Genomic DNA, 16976 nt, shown 5'->3' on the forward strand with positions numbered 1-16976 from the left:
CGAAAAGAGCAGGGAAAAAGAGATTACGATTAAAACGACTTTAAAATTGATCGAAGAACTTGGTAATAATGTACGCGAAGGAGAGCACCCATTGCGTGGATCATCACGAGAACGACCACGAATATAAACATAGCGTCTATATTCGTAACTACGATGCTTACGAGTGAAGTGGAAAACCTGCAATATTTACCACCAACAAATGGAATGAAATTTAAAAGTCGCAAACAACCTATCTCCAGCAAATCCCGCAATCATAAATACTCTAATAGCAATATAAACTCAATGCCCGCGATAGTGGTCAGAAACAGATGAAGAAGGAATTATTGTAGTATTTCAAAGAGGCCGTATTAATGATAGTGGCGCTGGTGACAGGTATGCCAAAAAGGCAAGGATGTTGTAAATACAACTTCCTTTCCTATATTTACAACCTTCTTGCAAAAAGGTTATCCCAGGCTTCGATCTCTAAAACTCTTTCTTCTTGATTACAGTGCGCTATCCGCCATGTTCCCTTTAGCGGCCTGGCGTAAATAGCGGGTCATTTGAAATTTCGTCAGCGTAAATGCGGGGAAGACTTAACATTGTAGAGATACTTAAATCATCGGGACTTGATGAAAATGCCGCAAATTGCGGGAAAACGTATATTGCGGGGGCGTAAAAGCGAGGTTCTACTGTAATTGCAAGAATTTAGGTGAAAATTTGTCATGACAATTATGTCAAATAAACAATTTTTTGTAAAGAAACCATAACATTAGGATAACACTGATTTAGCACAATTCTAAATCTAGTTGACCATTTAGTCACATGTGTATCAATAAAAATAACAATAATAATAAGAATTAGGCTAAACATGAATAAAAACAAAAGAAATTCAACTTGAGGTTAAGGAGGCATTCTTCGGAAACCCATATGTGCTATGTATAAACCTATTGATATTTGTAATGCTTGTTATTTGGGCTGGAAGAGAGTTCCATATTCATGAAGCGTTTACTATGAATAATTTGTTCATATGAGGCATGTGATGTTTTGGATTATGGAGGTCAATGGTATGATTACAAGTAGGTATTTATGTACTTCAGATTTTCTAATGAATTTCTTGTACAGGTATGGCGGGTAACCGGTCATTAAGACACTAAAGGCTAGAGTTATTATCAGAAGGGTGTGATGCTCTTTATACTTAAGCCAGTTAAGGCGGTTGTAAGAGTTACTAATATGGTCCAATTTTTTTAGGTCATAAATAAATCTTACAGCTGAATTAATAGTCACTTGGAGTCTATTATTGTTTTCGTCGTATAGGTTTGTGAATAAGGCTGCGCAATAATCCAGGTGAGGGAAGACTAATGTCTTTACTAAAGTAGTTCGTATGTCGGGTGTAAGTATTTCTCTAGCTCTGAAAAGTTGATGTAGTGATCCCAAGAATTTACGCCTCACGTAATGGGTTTGAGGCTTCCAGTTTAGGGTTCGATCAAATATAACTCCGAGGTTTTTTACCGTTTCCTCATAAGGTATATTGTGGCTACCGATTCTAATTTTTGGTAGATTTTCATGGTCTAATTGGGAAAAGAAGTAGTTGCTCCCAATACTTATTGCTTTTGTTTTCTTGTCATTAAGAACCAAATGATTGGCCTGCGCCCAACTGTTAATTCTCTCAATATCCTCATTAGTAAGTGCGATTGACGTTATAATATTGGACAGCGATGAATGACGATAAATTTGGAAATCGTCAGCGTATAGATGGTAGTCGCAATGCATGAGGACATCAGGGAGGTCGTTTATAAAGAGAGAAAAAAGAAGTGGGCTAAGAACTGAGCCTTGTACCATCCCCACGGTATTAGGGATCCAGTTTGACCTTAGGTTGCTACTGACCACCACTGCTTGAGTGCGACCGCTGAGGAAAGATCAAAACCAGTCAAGAGCACTCTTTGAAAAATTTAGGGTACTCAGCTTGCGGAGGAGCAATTCATGGCAAACAGAGTCGAAAGCCTTGGTGAAATCAAATAATACTAAGATTTTCACCTGGCGTTTGTCCATTGCCTCACGAATGTCCTTGGTAATTTTTAAGAGTGCAGTTTGGGTGCTATGTTGACCATGGAAGCCAGACTGCAAGGGGTTTAGTAAGTTAATAGTGGAGATACATGAGCTTAATTGCTGAAATACAATCCGCTCAAATATCTTGGCAAAAGCACATAAAATTCCTATCAGTCTGAAGTAGAGATGTGCGAATAGTATCCGCGAATACTCAAATACCTCGAATACTAGAAAGTAGGGATGAGTCGATTCCAAATGTCGATTTTCGATTCCACCGATTCTCGGGCACGGAATCGGAATCGAGAATCGATCGCCTAAAGTCGATTCCGATTCCATCGATTCCAGGAAGATAAATGTTTTGAGCATAGACTATAAGATTGGGGCATAAAGGCTGCCGCATACCTAAGCGGCCGCGGTGTCAGCCTAGCCCGCGCGTAGGATACGCCCGGCACGCGGGTGCTGCCGCAAATATTGCCCTTCATCGAATACATCGGATCCAAAGTTGCGGAAGACATCGGATCTGGATCCGAAATTTTAAATAATAGCTTCAGTGAATGAAATAGAATCAGAGTGGAAAGAGTTCCGATTCTCTCTTCGAATGGCCGTCGTATGCGATTCTTGTCCTACTCGTGAACCGTTTTGTTTGAAAGCTCTCGGAGAGGTTACGAGTAGAATTTCAGCCGTGGCCAGGATTTTCAGCCAGAAAATAAAAAAGGCAAAATACGACTGGCACATAGTGTGACTCTTCCCAAGAGATGGAACAATCATCGGGAGAATCTCAGCGCCGTAGGATAATAACCACGTCAAAAGTAACTACATCGCAGATTTCAGAAAACCACCCTCGGCCGTCCATCAGCCCGTGCCTGTGTTGTTTTTTTTCGTTTCCGAAATCACACGGACCATAAATCATTGTCTTCTAAGGAAAATATCAAATCACACGAAAACAATTGAAGCGTGTTTCATCCCTACCTGGCCTCCCCAGCTGACCTTTTTGGCCTACCTGCTTCAATTCTCTGTTTCTAGACGAAAAATGCTAGGAGAGTGACTTTCTGGGCACGAAGATATCTCGATAGCTTCGACAATTAGATGAAATGTACGAGCAATTGATATTACACCTTTATTGGATTGAAATATTAGTAATGTGCGCGTAATTTAAAAAAGATTAAACCAAACACGACGTATTTCTGACTTTATTTGAGCATTTTACGCAAGGAAATAAATGTCGAAATAGGACGGAGACTTAGCATTCTGGCGAAACTCGATATCCTTGCAGCTGAGCTTCTCGGAAGTTGGTGCGGTATTTTTTACGAAAACATGTATCAAGTTACAATTTATGAGTTATGCTATTCTTACCGTCACAGACGAAGGGAAATTTTCTCAGAATATTTGGTTTCTCCCTGCTCGCAATTCAAATTCATCCGCTTATCTCGTGTGAACTTCGGAAGATGGATTGAAAATAATTGAAGAAGAAGAAAAACCGGTGGAGAAGCGTGTGTATGCCTCGGATTGTCTGCTAGCACTTGACAGTGGGAGTGGGGTTAAAGCGAGCTACCTGTTGAAAACAAGTAGTTGGATAAAGCTGAGTATCAGATGGGCATGCCACTGAAATGGCGTTTGGTAGATAAGAATGTGTACATCAGACAGAAATTCATCGTAGCAATGTAAATGCCGAGACGGCATGCAAAATATTTTTTCGTGAGGTGGTGTGTCCCCTCAGGATATTTGAAAGAGGTGTTAGTTGAATCAACTATATGCCCAAATTCTTTCCATAAAATTAAAATATTCCATCAATCAGCTAAATTCCTGTTTGAATCCTTCAAAGGAAATCACAATTACTCACCAAAATCTTGGGTTTCCTGCTGCACAGGCAACCTAGTTTAACATTCCCGCATTCATCGTTTTTTTCGTCCTCCCTGAAAAACGATAATCGAGGTTCCACTGAATACCTTTATTTATACATTCATCAAGGGAAATAGAAGAAAAAGCGTATGTTTAATATGCTTAGCACAATTCTAGTATTCGAAATTCAAGGTATTCGAATATTCGAGCAATGATTTAATATTCGAATTCGATATTCGAGTTCGATAAATCTGCTATTCGACCCATCTCTCGTATGAAGTGATCATGTTTGGAGGGCTGGGGGCATTTAGCAATTGGGTGTATAAGGGAGTGCTTCCAGGTCGCAGGATAGTGTGCCGTTTGAAGTGAGGAGTCTATTATATTTAAGAGCGAGGGCAAAATGATAGGTAGAGCCTTCTTAATGCAGGAAATGCTGATGTTATCTTGTCCATTGGCATTGGAAGTGATTTTTTTGCACGTGCTAAAAACTGAGGATGATATGACATGTGAGAAGAACTGATTTTGATTTGCTGGTGGTGGAATATGAGGTTCGAGGAATATTTGCGGTTCACTTTTGACAAACTGATTTTTGAGGACATCTGGATGGATATTTAAGATATTGTTATTGGTTTTAGGAGGTAAGATTCTGAGATTACGGATGGATTTCCACGTAGATTTAGGACAAGTCAAATTCAAAACCTGAAAGATATCCCCTCCCATACTTACGCCACTTCCAGGTGCCATATGCTCCGTATTATTTATGGTATGGTATTTAGAGGAAGGTAACCGACAGCTGGGGTCATTTTTGCCATGAGGTAATGGAGGGAGGATGGAAACTCTGAGTTGGAATTAGCCAGGTTGTGATGATAGGTTTAACCAGGTCTTTATGTCCCATCTGCTGGACAGTGTGTTGCCCTCGAAGTTCTCTCCACACTACTCTCAAGGAGGGATACAGCCATCTCTGAAAAGTTTCTGCCACTGCCAGGACTTGAACCTGGGCCCACAGGGCGTGAAGCCTTGGTGAAGCATTAGGGAAATTTTGCTCTTTAATTATGGGGTTGATTTGGATGACTTTCCTTTGGTATCTCATTTCTTCAATCTCCAATCTTTTGTCTTTAGGTGGTTAAATGAATTCCCTGAAAACTACTGTTAATGAGCCAACTTTTTTCTAAAATTGGCTTCTCTGTGAACATTTAGTATCACCGTTCCAAAATTTCTCCAGTATGATAGCCGTGCGGCTCAGTGCCAGAAATACTAGCAATTCCACCAAGGTGTTCAACTGTGGGTAATGTTGTTCAGGAATGCAAAGTTATGTTTCTCTTTAAGCAACACATCATCTGTGATGTTGCTTATGAGTAAATCAGATTATTAGGCTTCAATTTCTTGCCTCCAAATGAGTAATTGCATCCTGGAAACTGACCGGCCCCTATTGAAAAGGATTTTATGCTAAATACCGAAAGACCTCACATATGAAACTTCCTCGCTTATGAAATTTTTTTTTTTGTTCTCTGCTGAAATTTTCATAAGTGAGGTTCTACTGTAGTCTGTGAATGATAAAATTGGTGACGCTCAAGTTTGAAGAGCTGCATCTTGGAAAATAATAGATTGGTGGCAACAAAATAACCTGTACATGAAAGGAAATTTAATTGTACATTTTCTAAATATCAAAAGTAACTTAACAAACCAAAAATAATGATATTATCTGACTTTATATGATTAAATGTGTGGTTTTCGGCACTTCGAAAATAGTAGCTCTATTTTGGAAATCAATTTCACAACTACTTCTTCACGTTTTGGATATGAGGTGTCATAGAACACAAGAACGGAGTATTTTCAATCCATTTCTCAAAAAATTTGCTTTGTAGTTATGTCTCATGATCACAGGTAAATACCTCGATTACCAATGGATTACAAAATATGTATATAATATATATGTAATGTCAGGAATGTTGAATTAACACTAATTAATTCCTGTGCACCCATGCTTTGTTTGGCTCAATTTTGATTATTGCAATTTGGCCTCTTTTTTTCCATGGGGAATCATTCCCTACACCATTTAGCCAAATCACATAACTTTAACCCTCTCTTTACATAACATGAACATGCTGTAAACTCACAAAATTACTCTCATTTGACTCAAATTAACATTATTGTTAGCCTTAAATCATCCACTTTTGTTTGTTTATATGTTCATCAGAATCCACTGATATGTAATCGCCAAAAGCAATGCTCATCATTCTGTCCAGGTAGTCATACCAAAGTAATTTATCTCTTAGCCTTAACTGAATGGTATTGACCCTTATGGTGTAAGTCAATTCACCCGATAACCTATGATGGAAAAATTACATCTCAGGCCCTATTGTTTAAAAAAAACTCAATAATTGAGTTTACTTAGATCATTAAAATTAGTTTACTTAGATCATTAATTGAGGCTTTAGAACTGGTGGAAATTAGTTTTTTTTGTAAACATTAGGGCCTGAGATGTAATTTTTGCCATCATAGGTTATTGGGTGAATTGACTTACAGTGTGAGGGTCCATACTGCAGCCTTCAAGTTCATCGGTGAATATGAGGGAGAAGTGGAGCAGTGGCAGAGCTGTATGGAGCACCAGCGCCTAAAAGGTTGTGAGAGAGAGAAAGTGTGTGTCTAATCCATTGGCTTCATTCCCTCCCAGCAGTCATAGGCCTTCTGGGAAATGGGAAGGCTTTTAACTACCTAGATTGACCATAAATGGTCAAATTATGTCTCTCTATCACAAGCAGTGATTTATGCATAGGCTGTGGCTTTCTTTGAATCTACAAAAGAAGATGTGGGTGGTGATTGGTTTGATATATTTAGTGGAAGGCTCTGGTTGGTTTCAGAATTCATATGCTGGGCTGGTACTGTGTTATCAGGTGAATATGGTAGTGCAGGTAGCAAAGCCACTGCAACATTTGCTGATGAAATCCAAGCTGATTGACATTTCCTCCTTTCCCCCTCATTTACATATATTTTGTCAAGTTTTTCCTCCTTTGCAATTAATGGAAATACATTTTTCAATATTTCCAGCAATGCATTAAAAACTCCTGAAGTAGTATGCATTTATTTCCTATATTTTAACCCGCCCACTGGAAAGGAAGGAATTGCAAAAACAAATGCAAATTATTCTATAAGAGAAAATGACTGTGTATGCCTGATTTTCTTTGAAGGTATTTTAAACTGTAAATGCTTATATAATTAAGCTTTTCTGATGCTATCTAATAGAAATATGTATACATGGTTTATAGGAAATTTTATACCCAATATGTACCATGCTACCGAGAATGCATTCCTACCTACCCAATGTTAAAATGGTCTCTTTTTTTGCAAATTCCATTAGCACAAAGACCTTAAGTAATGCATCCCTTGTGATAAACAAGACATGAGCGTATTTACCATTTTTGGTGATTGCCATCTCAAGTTCACAAGCCATAAACTGTCGCTTATGTTTTTAAGTTTTAATTCCCATCATGGATCGTTGTTAAAAATATCTTTTTCTTCAATTGAGTGGGTGAATATAATAATAATAATATTTAATTTCCTGTTGGCTATACAAGTATAACATAGGATTTAGTCAAAAAAGGAAGAAAAGTTTATACAAAAGTTACATAGAAATTACAGTAAATGATAAGCAGTTAAATACATACATAATTATATTAATTTGTCATTAAGATACTCATCAATGCTATAATAGCATTTCTTAAGTAGCAGTTCTTTTAGCTTATTTTTAAAAGTATTATCACTCACTGCACATTTTATTGGATTTGGGACTTTATTATAAACCATAGAGGCTGAGTGGTGAGGACCTTTTCTGCTTACATTAAAAGGCTGATTATTCAGATGGACATTGTCTTTACCACGTGTCCCGTGGTTATGGATTGACGAGTTGGGCATAAACAGGTGCCTATTGTTTCTCACTAAAGTACAGCAATTCAAGATATAAACACAGGGGAGAGCAAGTATTTTACGTTCTCTGAATAGAGGTCTTCCTGCAGGGTTATTCCGCTAATCGTATGGCCGGGCCATAGGTCGAAATTGACCATAACTACGGCCTCGAGACATACGTATGGCTTCGAGCGATTCTACTCTGAGCGAAAGGCCATAAGTCGGGCGGTAGCTATGGCCTAAAGGCCGTAATACTATGGCCTGCCTAGGAGGCGGTCATAACTCGGGCCATACGAAACAACATTGGTCGCCTACAGAGTTATAGAAGAAATTTACGGAGTGTCGTCGATTATATAGCGATTGTTTCAAGAAATATATGAATATTGCGAGGGATCACATATACGGATTCAACGGGCATTGGCTAGATGTATAAAATAAAGACGCCGATTTCATCTGGAAAGAAGGAGTATATGGGATACGTGTAATCCGTTCACATACGATGATAGATATTTTCATTAATTATTTCCACGCATCAAAAGAAGTTGTTACTTAATTCGTAAATAGATATAGTGGATAAACTAAAAGTTCGCTTGTAGTTAAAAAGTTATAAATACTTTTTTAATGGATGCTCGATGTTAAAGTGAACGGAGGAACGGGCTTTTATTTGCTTTCTGCGCTACATTTGCTAGCAGATTTCTTACTTATTTGTTTCGAAAAGCTGTAGGTAGCTAGAAATATCCGCTATTAAATGTTTTATATTTTAAGATTCTCGTAGCATTACGGTTCATGAGGGAGGATATCTAAGAAACATAGGGCAACACACTTTTTTGGTAGTAAAGCAATCTTCAGTAAGTCGATGCGTAAAGGAAAAATGTCGTCCATAAATCAAGGAAAGAATGATAGTCTAATATTGATGTTTTAATTTTATACAGCTACCTAAACATAACCCTCTGATAATAAAATTAATGAAACTTGAAGTTTCAATTTCATCTTTAGGTTTCGTGCATTGGCTGCATTTCTTTTGAGGGCAAATTATTGCAGCCATGAGACAATAGTTACACCATTGGAAGGAGAGAAAGGGGGTTAGAACTACAATAGGATGTCATGTTCTAACTCTATCCATTGCATGTACAATTCACGAATATTTTAATGCTGTAGGGTATAAATCGTGTACAAATTTCTTCTGCTTCTTCTCGCCTGTGATTTGCGTTCTTCACTTTTTTCAAAGATCTCCAGCGTCTGCCGCCAGATCAGAGTTTAAAGAAAATCCACATTTATCCTTTAATAAGAGTCCATTTCAGTTTAGGAACATAGAATTAATTTTTTATCCACGTTGGAACAAACTTCCTTCTCAAAAAATGACTTGTGTTAAAAAAAAGTGAACCCAACTTAGAGTACCAATTATAATTCTCATACTCGCCTGCAGAAAGGGCGTTAAGACTTTTGGCCGGGCCATACGATATGGCCCCTTGAGAGTGGAATCGGTATAGGCCGTAATTTCGGGTTAGGCCATACGAAACTTACGGCCGGCCATACGTATGGCCCCGTTCAGTAGAATAGCCCTGCAGGGGTCCTAATTGAGACCCTTAGCATACTCTTGATAGCCCTCTTTTGTATTGAAAATGCCTTGATTGCAGCGCTATTATTACCCCAGAATACAATTCCATAAACTAAAAAAGAATGGATTTTGGCGAAGTAGATGAGACTTAGAATCTGAATTGAGGTAGTTGGGGCAAGTTTCCTGATCATGTAGATCCCAGTATTCATTTTGTTGATTAATTTGCTTATGTGAGGCTGCCAGTCAAGGTTCATATTGAGATATAAACCGAGAAATTTAGTGGTGTCACAGTGAAGTATAGTGATATTTGAGTCTGTTCTGAGAAGTGGGCTTATGTTATTAGAATTGGGTTTTGTCACATTTGTGTTGATTTTGGAAGTAGTATTAATAAATCATTTAATCATGATTATCAAAATTTAGATTATGACAGTATTTTAATTTTTTAATCTCTTATCTTATGTATTTTAATTTATTTATTGCATTACATTATATCCTCTGTGTTTTCATGAGAAATATTGGGTTTCGGATCATCAAATTAGGAAGTGATTATGGCACTTTATAGCCTACGCATGTGATTAATTTCATATCATCATGTATGGTTAGTGACAGGAAACTCATTTGTAGTTTAACTGGCTATTTAACAAGGGGTAACATAAACAACATAACATAAACAGTACAAGGACCAGTGCAATCTTTGCTAGTAACCTGACAACGACATCAATGTAACAAACCAATTGACCAAGCACAATGATTTGAAAATTCTTGCATGTTTTGTTAAAGCTATTACCTGAAGTAATTGTAAATACGAAAAATATTTAAATGACACTGAAGTAAACAAAACCAAGCTTAAATATTTATTCAAGTAATTATTTATTTTTCTAAAAGGACTAAATATTAATAATGTAGAAAAATTTATTGTAGAAGTCCTCTGATGAGACACACATGGTATTTGAGCAAAGCATGCCCTTGAATGAGGTGGGACTATTATGAGACAAACTCCTGTTTTGAGGTCGCCAACTCAGATATTGCCACAGGAATGCCATATTCATTAAGATAATTTTGCCTGCCAAAGCTAAAAAGCTATAGCACAGAAGCCGGGGAAGTTGAAAATTAGCGATGTAAAATACCATACTGTGTAAAATATAATATATATACTGTTAAATACTGTACATAATACTAAATATTTAAAGGCTTGCAAGGAATAATAAGTCTATTGCCGGTAATTTCATCCATATATGTACATATACAGTGGAACCCCGATTTATCGTTCCCGCATTGATTGTTTTCCCGCATTCATCGTTCGCCGCTCCTGGTCCCAAATTAAGTTCCATAAAGACTATGTAGTTTTTTCCCGCATCTATCGTTCCCCGAAGTATAGTTTTCCCGCATTGATCGTTTGAAGATCGCGGTCCCGTCGTATAATTTTCCCGCATCCATCGTTTGACAAAAATAAGACGAAGTGTTTACAACGTGTTGTTTATGGCTAATAACGACAGACACAAAGTTTGAATCTTCCCCAGGGGATTGAAATATGATAGGGAGAAGCTGAGTGTTGTGGGATAGTTCCATTATCGCATTTCCCAAGATCCGGTATCCCCCTCCATTCAGCACTCGCCTCTCCCCATCTGAAGCTTTCCTCATCTCCGAAATAAAAAAAGGTCCTAGCTCGAGCAGGGATCGTATTACGAAGACCTTAGCTTGGAAAGAAAATATCAAGTTACTCGAGAACAAAAGAAACCATTTTCACGCATCCCCCTTTCTCGACCGCTGACTTTTTTTAGCTCACTTCAAAGATCCCCACCTCTGGAGGTCAACTGCTGCATGAATCACCGATTACCCCAAAAGGTGTGTAAAAATGATTTTCGGCAATTGGTATTATACTTTTATTAGATTGAGATATTAGTGATGTGCACGTAATTCAGTAAAGAATGATACCAAACACGACGTAATTCTAACGTTATTTAAGCATTTTAAGCAAGGAAATATTTGGAATAATACGATGGTGATTTCTGGCGAACATTGATATCCTCGCAGCTGAAAGTGAGCTTCACGGCAGTTGATGCAATTTTTTTTCGAAAACAGGTCGTCTGGCTACAATTTATGAGTTATGCTACAAGTCTCACTTGTCTGAGTTGCTAACGAAGCGATGTCTTCTCAGGATATTTTGTTTCTCTCTACTAGCAATCTGAATTCATCTGCTCATCTAGAGCTACGCTACTTATTGTTAAAAATGAGTGGGTAAGTTGCCTTCTCTATAGGATAAAAAATTTCATTGCGCAGTCATATGGTCATGCTTCACCCTCTGCAGTAAGCTCTGCTTACCCCGTACGCGATAGCATTAGTGCCGAACTTCACCTCATACGAGTGGTTCCGTACTTTCCAGGGTGGGTTGACTTAAAACCAGCGAGTGTTTTCCGTGTGGGTTCAATAGAGTCCGGTTTCGTTTTCATTAGTTTTGTTCTTATTCCTCTTCGGACCATGGCCCTTCCGAAGGCAAGAGTGAGGACTTTAAAAGATGGACTGAAAATAATTGAAGACGAAGAAATGAATCTGGGCTAGAAATGCATGAATATTACAGCACGCCTCGGTATGTCCGCTAGTACATGACGGCAGGGGTGGGGGTAGAGCGAGATCCCTGGTGAAAACAAGAAGTGGGATGAAGCCGAGGATCAGTTGGGCGTGCCGATGCTGACGATTAACGCCACATTGCCTCAATCATATTAAAAATTTAATGGCAAGAAAGGAACATTTCAAATAATAAACTATTTTTGGCCTTCTTGATCCATCTCATAACCAATCACTGCGACGGCGAAATCAGTTGTTTGAGGCATAACACGCACATTTCTCTCGTAAATACGTGTACTTGAAATGACATTTGATAGATAAGAATTTTTACATCGGACAGAAATGCATAATAGCAGTGGAAATTCCGAGTGGAGTGAAACATTTTTATAGCAAGGCGGCGTGTTCCTTCAGGATATTTGAAAGAGATATAATCCGAATCAACAATATGACCGAACTGTTTCGATAAAGGAATAATATTCCTGTAATCGGCTAAAATAATTTTTGAATCCATTAATGAATGTCATAATTCGCAAAAATCCAGCGTTTCCTGGGACGTTGGCAACCCGGACAAACTTCCCGCATTGGTCGTTTTCCTGTAATCATCGTTTTTTTCATCCATCCCCCTGAAAAACGATAAATCGAGGTTACACTATTAAGTATGTAGCATGTCAGCCTGCCTGATTGAAGGTAAACTTTGTGGCCTCCTACTTCGCCCTGGTGATGGTGAGTGCCGAGAGCAGCAGGAAGTGAAATTGTGGATTGGAATTGAATGGGTCCACTTGCATTGAATGCGAAAATAAAATACAGTCCATGGACTGGAGGTAGAGTGATGCTTGGGTGATGGTCGTTCACCACATCACAGTTGCAAGGCCTGGCTGGAGTCGAAGTGGTGGCATTAAATGCAAACAAAAAATTCTCGCCCATAGGTGTCCATTATGAGATGAATAAATTTGTGCTCGCTTGACACGATTCCTACTTGTGAAAATACATACAGAATTTCTGCCTGCACATTTTAGACTTGGTCCCAGCACTGTAGCTTGACATTGGGCGAATGTGTGGGCAAAAAAGATTCATAAGCAAGTCAAAAACAGCCTGCCCACAAAACAGGAGACAAAGTGTGGTAAGCCACAGTTAATTCCTGCCTCTTTACTGCAGTGGTTCTCTTTTGCAAAACTCCAGCAAAGGAGAGATAGTCACTGGCATGCCACAATTAATTTCATGTCCCACAAAACCCCTTTGACCATTTCTCGCCATTGGTCCATGATTCTCGCGATTGGGCCATGATTGTCATGATTGGGCAAGCAACATGTTAATAACCAGTAGCCCAGCAAGGTCAACCAAAGCAAGGTCAAAGGTGCAAAGCATGCAGGTGGGCACTGCTCGTCACATTTTAAATTTTTATAATACCTGAGATCTAACTTTTACTTTTCCTTTGATTTATTAGGTATCAGGTGAATTGGAAGGAGAAGACTGGAATATTGAACAAAGTGAAACACTTGTACAGCAAGTACTGTGATTGGTATGCCAACCCTGATGGGGTGTCCCTCTCTGAGAGGCAAATCACTTGCACAAGGCAAGCGTGGCAGTGTCTTGTCAATTCACATCAAGGGGAAGGAGCATCATTGGTGAGCTTGGTGAATTATAATCTATTGATTAGTTATTATTAGATAATTGTCAAGTTATCCTGGAATAGCCATTTCGTAACTAGGTATATCGAACATTCTAGGGCTGTGGAAGACTCGACATTTTGAGCTACAAGCGAGATAAAAGCACTGCTCCACTCCTGCTCAATTTTGAGATTAATATTATCAAAAAGCTGTGTCTGGGGCTTATCTAGTTGTGGTTTGGGGTCTCCATAAGCCACCAAAGAATAGAAGATGTGATTGGGTCACTTTGTTAGGGCTTTATCGTTGGTGTATCATATTTTGGGTGACAGTGTGTATTTCAATGGGATTTCTCTCCACTGATCCTTGTTGGATACATAGAATTATTAGTGAGTTTTGAGGGTTCATTTGGAGCAGTGGTTGCCGATTTGGGTGCTACCACCCCCTGGGTGGCGGTGCTCTAGTCTATAAGGGCAAAAAGAGCCAAGTGGATGTCAGGGGGGCAATTTATTTTTTTGTTAAAAGTATGTTCTCACTCAAGTTCCTTTGTTGTGTATTAAGTATTTTGCATAAATGCGCTATGAAAACTATGCAACTATTGGATTCTAAATAAGTATTCAATTAGTCTTCGTTTTTAATTTAATTAGTACAATGTTACTCATTTGATTATTTAGTCTATGATTCTGATTATTATTTTAAAGTTACCGATTTGGAGGCATTGGGTATAGGTTTATGGATCCAAATGGATGGTGGCTTGAAAAGGTTTGGGATATACTGATGTAGTATGAGAGTATCATGGCACGGAAGCAGTTATGGTGTGGTTGGAGAGTAGGCTTGGGTGGTATGATTGTCTGAAATTAAAAGATCGGTAATTCACTTTCAGTTTCAAATTTTATGGTCTTCACATGGAGAAGCAGAGGGGAAAATTTTCATGAAGTCACTTCGGCAAACTTGTCTTTCCAACACTAAAATATTGAAAAGTGTGGTTCTTGAATCCAATAAAAAGTCATTCATTATATCTGCAAATAAAAATTTAATGAGTGATGAAACAAGTGACATTGCTGAACAATTCTAATAAAGAAAGTGTAATGAAGAGTAAGTGTTGTAACTGTCTGCACAAAATTTTTATGCTCTGTGAAAATGAATAATCTTGCATCAACTAGAAAGTGAAGAGGCTCCTGAGGCAAAAAGCTTACCCGTATAATTTGATGTTTTGCTCATATGGGTCAGGGTGAAGTACGTAGGTAGATTGAAGGGTAAAAATGGGGGGTGCACTTGCAGTCTGTCAGGGAGATGAGGGGTGGGGCTTTTGGGTGATGAATGGATGAGCTGTACAACCAAGGTTAAAATGTGACTGATTTTGGGAGTGGAGCTAGCTGTTATGGAATTAAAATAGGATTTTGCTTGGATTTCTTTTTTTGCAATTTTGGTTGCAATTTCTTGGAGAAAATTGCACCTCTTGCATAAATTGGCATACCTCTCTGGTAGTGTAGTTAGTGTTGTGCTTCCCCTGCTATGGGAGGCTGCGGAAAAGTGAGCATTTAATACAAGTGTATTTTTTTACCAAATGAATTTTTTCTGAAATTTCATGGCTTTCCCTCTCTTCAACATAGAAAAATTGACTCAGTAGGAGTGAGAGAGAGTATTGTGTGTCAGTAGAGTAAAAATTATTTTTTACTATCATGGCTTATGTTCTATGTAATGACATATTGAGGCTTGAAACCTCAAATTATGCATGTAACTTTGTTCTTCACCATAAAAACTTAGTATGACAAATCACCCATGAAATATATTGATAGTGCATTGTTAAATTGGATAGCCACATCAAAATTGCGCATCTAACAGTTCCTTGTGTGTGATATTTCTCTAAATATCTTCCCGGTGACCAACAAGTTATTGTCTCATCATCATTAGTTGGCACTTGGCAGTTAAACTATCAGCCATTCAGAGAAAGCCTTTCATACCGGTTGAATGAGCTAGGGAGGTGTGCCATGCAAAGCCAATACAACAGGTTTTGTTTACCTCTGGTGCTTGTGCCAAAATTACATAATTTTCCTTACTTTATCAAGAAAACAATTATTATTTTATGCATTGACAAGCATCTTTATTTATATTAGCTTCAAATGGGTGTGAAAATGTTTCGATGTATTTAGGCATTGGTAAAGCAGACGATTGCTATCTTGCATTGCTGATTACAGTATTTCTCTTGTTTCCCTTAATTAATTCAGAATTAATAATTATTAATTCTGGAAGTTGCATTAATTTTATTTATGCCGGTTCTTCTCCTTTGCAATGCAATCACTGATAAAAAACTTGAAAGTACATGTGATGAAACTAAAATAAATCAGTATACCCATGCCTCGTATAGCCCAATGGATGCATTCCTTGGGGTCTTTGAGCTATACAAATTTGTGTTATACAAGAGCGTTTTAATATTGAGAAGATAGGGATGCGTTCCTGGAAGCATAGGTATCTAATTTCCTCTAAACCATATATATTCCCATAAGTAGCCTTAGAATACCTTATTTATATAAATTTTATAGTTTAAAGTTTCTTTAAAGATAGTAGGCACGCATTCAAATATTTTTATTCACGTTAAAAAAATGCGTAGGTGCTTTTGAAATTCCCTCCTGTCGTGCAGGTGGGCTAACATCTGCTATCTCAGGGGTTCGTAATGCATAGCCGGCAGTTGACGATTTTTCAAGCCAGTCTAAAAACAACTATTGTGTCACCCAGGCCCTTTTGTCGCTCATCGAAATGATGGGCAGATGCTTCTTTGAATGCCATTTCATAGCTAGCAGAGTTTATGAATGGTAAATCATTTTAATTTGAAGTCCTCCGAGGCATTAGCAGCTAAGTGAAACAGTCTTTAAATGCCTTAAAAGCTGACCCAGGTTTTCCTTCCCTGAAAATGAATGAACGAGAATGCATTCTTTTCCAAAACAATATCGTCTCGTCAACTCTAAAAACTAGTTGAGGGGTAAAGGAGCCACTTTCTATCACAGCTTGGAGTTCATCAGAAAATGTTGCGGTGACTGCGATATCAACACATGCAGATTCACCTGATATCACCGCACTGAAAATACCGTAAGTTGGGGCGAGTTCGGACACTTTTTTATAAATAATCATTATCCCTGCATCGAAATATTTACCGAAAGTCGTGAAAATCGAAATTAATAATATATTAACCTTTGAAAACTTCATGTTAAAAATAAATTGATGTAGCTTTATTTTTACCTACGAAAAATATTCAATAACTTTATTCAAACACGCCTCACGGAGTGGGGCGAGTTCGGACACGCGCAAGATAATGACGTTTTCATTCATAGTAATATTTTTTTGTGACAATAGGAGATCATTTATTCATTAAAACGTGTTCTTATATCAATAATAACAATGAATAAATATTTTCCTTTTGTTACAAGACTTAAAACATACTTTTAGTTTCTTGTTTCCATCGGAAAAATATAGAGATCGAAAAA

At 38.0% G+C, this 16976-nt stretch overlaps 1 protein-coding gene across 4 annotated transcripts in view; it reads left to right on the plus strand.

Moving 5' to 3' along the window:
• LOC124171687 (DNA-directed RNA polymerase, mitochondrial-like) overlaps window positions 1-16976 on the plus strand; it is a 343150-nt gene that overhangs the window by 131996 nt on the left and 194178 nt on the right. For all 4 annotated transcript variants that reach the window (XM_046550928.1, XM_046550930.1, XM_046550929.1 and 1 more), the window contains one exon: window positions 13335-13515. In XM_046550928.1, coding sequence (XP_046406884.1) covers window positions 13335-13515 — 181 coding nt within the window. The remainder of the gene's footprint in view (window positions 1-13334; window positions 13516-16976) is intronic.

Source organism: Ischnura elegans, chromosome X (assembly GCF_921293095.1).
Source record: "Ischnura elegans chromosome X, ioIscEleg1.1, whole genome shotgun sequence".
Classification (NCBI taxonomy): domain Eukaryota; kingdom Metazoa; phylum Arthropoda; class Insecta; order Odonata; family Coenagrionidae; genus Ischnura; species Ischnura elegans.